The sequence below is a fragment of the Limulus polyphemus genome, unplaced genomic scaffold, assembly GCF_000517525.1.
Source record: "Limulus polyphemus unplaced genomic scaffold, Limulus_polyphemus-2.1.2 Scaffold54, whole genome shotgun sequence".
Taxonomy (NCBI): Eukaryota; Metazoa; Arthropoda; class Merostomata; order Xiphosura; family Limulidae; genus Limulus; species Limulus polyphemus.
In genome coordinates, this window is record NW_013665664.1 from 508,273 (window position 1) to 512,429 (window position 4,157).

At 33.8% G+C, this 4,157-nt stretch overlaps 1 protein-coding gene across 1 annotated transcript in view; it reads right to left on the minus strand.

The window, feature by feature from the left end:
* The window catches only part of LOC106463575, a 14,915-nt gene extending 14,106 nt beyond the window's left edge, over window positions 1-809 (minus strand). Inside the window, exon 1 of the mRNA XM_022391597.1 lies at window positions 373-809. Within this exon, the coding sequence (XP_022247305.1) occupies window positions 373-724 (352 nt within the window). The 5' untranslated portion in view covers window positions 725-809. The remainder of the gene's footprint in view (window positions 1-372) is intronic.
* Window positions 810-4,157: the final 3,348 nt, after the last annotated feature.

The following is a 4,157-nucleotide window of genomic DNA, read 5'->3' on the forward strand; positions in this document are numbered from 1 at the left end:
CAAGTACTAAACAGAGATGAAGGACCAGCAAGTCAATACATTGATATATGGCGAGATATGTTATATATATATTTTATTATTTTCAATTACACTAAGGAAATATGCAAATAACAATGAAGTAATGCGACAAGGGGAAAGTATAAAATAGTCTTGTAAGTTACTCCTGAAGATGACGTAGTTCACGTCGAAACATGTACGTGTAGAGTGATATTTCTATTTTAAAGTGGAAGCCGTACAGCTTATATAAAGTTTTTATTGTGTAAATATAAAAAAAAAAAAATTAGTTATTTATTATATTTTTTAAAAATGTATATATGATGTTAATGAAGAAGAAAGTAGCCAAACCTTAACAGATGAAAACTTTTTTTTTACCTCTTCCACTTCTTCCAACAAATCGTAAGTCGTTAAATTTGGCCACGCGGTTTTTCATGACTGCAGAACAGTTCCTAAGTTCCGCGCAAAAGTTCTCATCGTTTCCTGCTCGGAGGGTCACCACCGTCCCGTCGGTTACATCGGCTAGAGCTACTACTTTAAACGCCGCAGGTAGAGTCTTGTTAGACCGCCAATGTGAAGGTAAAACCGAGCAAAGCAGGTTTGGGCTGCCCGTATGAACTAATTCGCCCGGGTGTTCATTAAGTGCATCGTGAAGAGCCTGCTCTCCAAGCAAACGAAAGTCAGTCATCTTGTTGGCTGATAAGCCAGGTAAACCTGCGGGTAAGTGCATTAGTTCAAGTTTGAGTTCATTAACAAATTTCACATAAATCCTTTTTTCTTTTTCCTTTTTTATTTTTTAAAGTGAGTTAGAAACTAAACAGATATGGTTTACGAGCCAAGCACAGCATATACTAGCAAGAGTACCTTGTTCTCATGTGCTCGGTCGAATGACATTCCTGCTATAGTGGCGCCACCACACAGAAAAACTCATAACAACAAATACACACATAAAAAAGCAACTGGTAAGGTCAATGTGTTATTTATTAAATATAACTTTTAAAAGTCAATACAAGTATTATAATATTCATTCAGGTGTTACACATTAGTATAAAAGGAATAACGCTTATTCTGAATTCAAATAACGAATAATTAAAACATGTTTAGTTTTTCAATTAGCGGATAGAAATGAGAATAAGTACATGATATATATATATAAGTAATAACTATTCAATTTTAGGTTATACTACACATCAAATACTATGTTATGAAACAAGCTTAGTAATTTTATACATTATTTTCAACAGAAATCCAAAGAAAATGTTGGTTATGACTTTACAAAACTTCTGTTGTTTTAGTTTGTGAGTTCTTAAAATATTTTTATCTTTAGATTTTTCATACTAAAATTCACAACACATTTTTATAGTTTCTTTAATGTTGCCTATACTAACTTTTATAGTAAAATAATTTGGAGTGCTGGTTTGTGTATACATACTATAACATACTTACTTATTGTCTAAAAGCAAATCATGGAGTTGAACTAAATCTTTCTCTTATGTATTTTAATTACATGTTACTTATATCAGGGCCCGGCTTGAGCAAGTCGTTAGGGCGCTCGCTTGCAATCTGCGGGTCACGGATTCGAACTCCCGTCACATCGAACATGCTCGCCCTTTCAGCCGTGAGGGCGTTATAATGTGACGGTGAATCCCACTATTCGTTGGTAAAAGGGTAGCCCAAGAGTTGGCGGTGGGTGGTGATGACTAGCTGTCTTCCCTCTAGTCTTACATTGCCAAATTAGTGACGGCTAACGCAGATAGCCCTCGTGTAGCTTCGCACGAAATTCAAAACAAACAAACAAACGTATATCAGAGGCTAATAATTGAGGTATTTAATTTTTTCAGAGTTGAATAATATGGACATATTAAACATTTGAGAACTTCAACTTGAAACTTGTGCAAGTCAGTAGTATTACATAAAGGTTTTCTTATAATGAACACAACTTTAATCCGTAATTAAATTTTTCAATACTTTTGTATACAGTTTATCATTCAAATTTAGCGTTCACAAAATAAAATGATATTCCACTTCTGTTTGTAGAACTTTTACTTAATGTAAATAGCCATAAAACCTGCTAATCTTTTTTCAGTCAACCTAATAATACGCATTATTACAAGTTAGCTACTTAATGTATAGCCAAAACTAGTACACTAAATTAGAAATCTGTCCAGTAATAATAGTATTATATCATAGTTAATTTGAGATTCTGAAACAGCTGGTAACTTCTAGGAAAATGTTCTATTTATTGTTCTATTCATCTTAAATTTATTAAAAGGCAAGGGAAAAAAATAACAATTTCTTAATTGAACCATTTCAAAAGTATAATTTTGATATAGCTGAATGTTTACCACTGTGGTATTTTCAGACATATTTTTTTCCTGTTCAGATAAAAATTATACGGACAGCCAAGAAGTATATCGCGAAGATAAACTGTACATTTTGGGATAATTAGAAGCAAAATATTACACTGATAGTGGGATAAAAACAAATCTGAGGTCTATTAGACATTTTGTGATACAATTGTCACTTGGCGTGGATGTATACTAATATATGTTGTTTTAATATGAGAGTTCCATCTTGGAATAAGCCTCGTATTAGAGTAAACAGGCCTAATTTAACATGGCCACCACACAGTAAAATATCAGTTTAGTTCATAACTATACAGTTGTGATACAACTATGTCACTTGGCGTGGATGTATACTAATATATGTTGTTTTAATATGAGAGAATTCCGTCTTGGGATAAGCCTCGTATTAGAGTAAACAGGGCAAATTTAATATGGCCACCACACAGCTAAATTTCCGTTTAATTCATAATTATTCTTGTAATAAGAATTTTTTTTATAGAATAATACTATAATGCTGTCTTTCAAGAGGGATTTGTGGAGTCAATTTCTTTTGAAGAAACTTAAAAATCCAGAGCTAACTCAAAGAAGCTGTTTGAAATCAGACAAAGGCTTTTAGCCTATATGAACTGTACTACCGGAAGCATCAAACTGCTCTCGAGAACATATTAAATATATATGTCAAAAATGCTATGCAAAGTCAGTCCTCGAGAGTAACAGCTTCTTTGTGCGTGATGACCAGTGCTCTCATGACGATGTATATTGTTAGAGTAGTAATGTGCTGTTTAACATTTTAATAATTAAGCTTCATTAGGGTCCCTCATTTGATAAGCATATAGTTGTTCTACACACTATTACCATGAAAACAGCCAACACAACTGTCTTTCTCACACGTGGGCATATTCACCTACAGTCTGGCTGTTACAATAAGACCTCTGGTCCAACTGAGAAGGAAAATGTTAAAATTCTAAGCACCGGTTCCTCTACAAATAACTGAAACAGGCTAGAAGCTGTACAATTACCAACCGTCAGCACAGATATCTCATTCAACTAGATTTCGTTTAAGAAGGAAGTTTATCACAGGCCAGGGCTACTTGGAAGCAATGCCACATAGGTATTACTTTCTGTCTGAGGTTGTTTACAAATATTCTAAACCATCACATGTTTCAATTGCATTTTGCACTGAACCAAATACTGAGAAAATATTCGTTAACAATGAATACTGACAAAATATTCAAATATATTTTTTCACCCAGTAATTAATATTTTGATCCAATCCAATCGAAAATATTCACTACTACAGATGTTGAATACGCTATATCAAAACGACTTTGGAGTCTTACTACTTTATTACTTTTCATGTCACCAAATCCAGTTATCTTCAATCTGCCGACTGTGCGTCTTGATAATAGCCTTACAGCGTAGTTTCCATCATAAAAATGCTCCATCATAAGGCTTTCCTGTCTAAAGCACACCCCACCTATATTCTTACTTTTCCATAAGCCATGTTTCCGTAGTCTTACTCCATAGAATTTTATAGACACTGCATCAGTTGATTTACCAGTTAGTCTTCGTATGGAATAGTTTGTATAGCAGCTTCATTTTCCAAATTTTTGGGGTACGTGAACAAATATATCATGACATGTGTCACTTTTCAGACAAAGATCCTTCTTAATTGTTGTATGGAGAATGTAGATTGTTTTGCCACTGACATTGTAAGTGGATTCTCACCTGTTACAAGATGCCACATTTTGACTTATTTCAGGTCTATTTTTGGATGATCGTGGTACCTCCAAAATTGATCCATATTCCTTTGTTTTG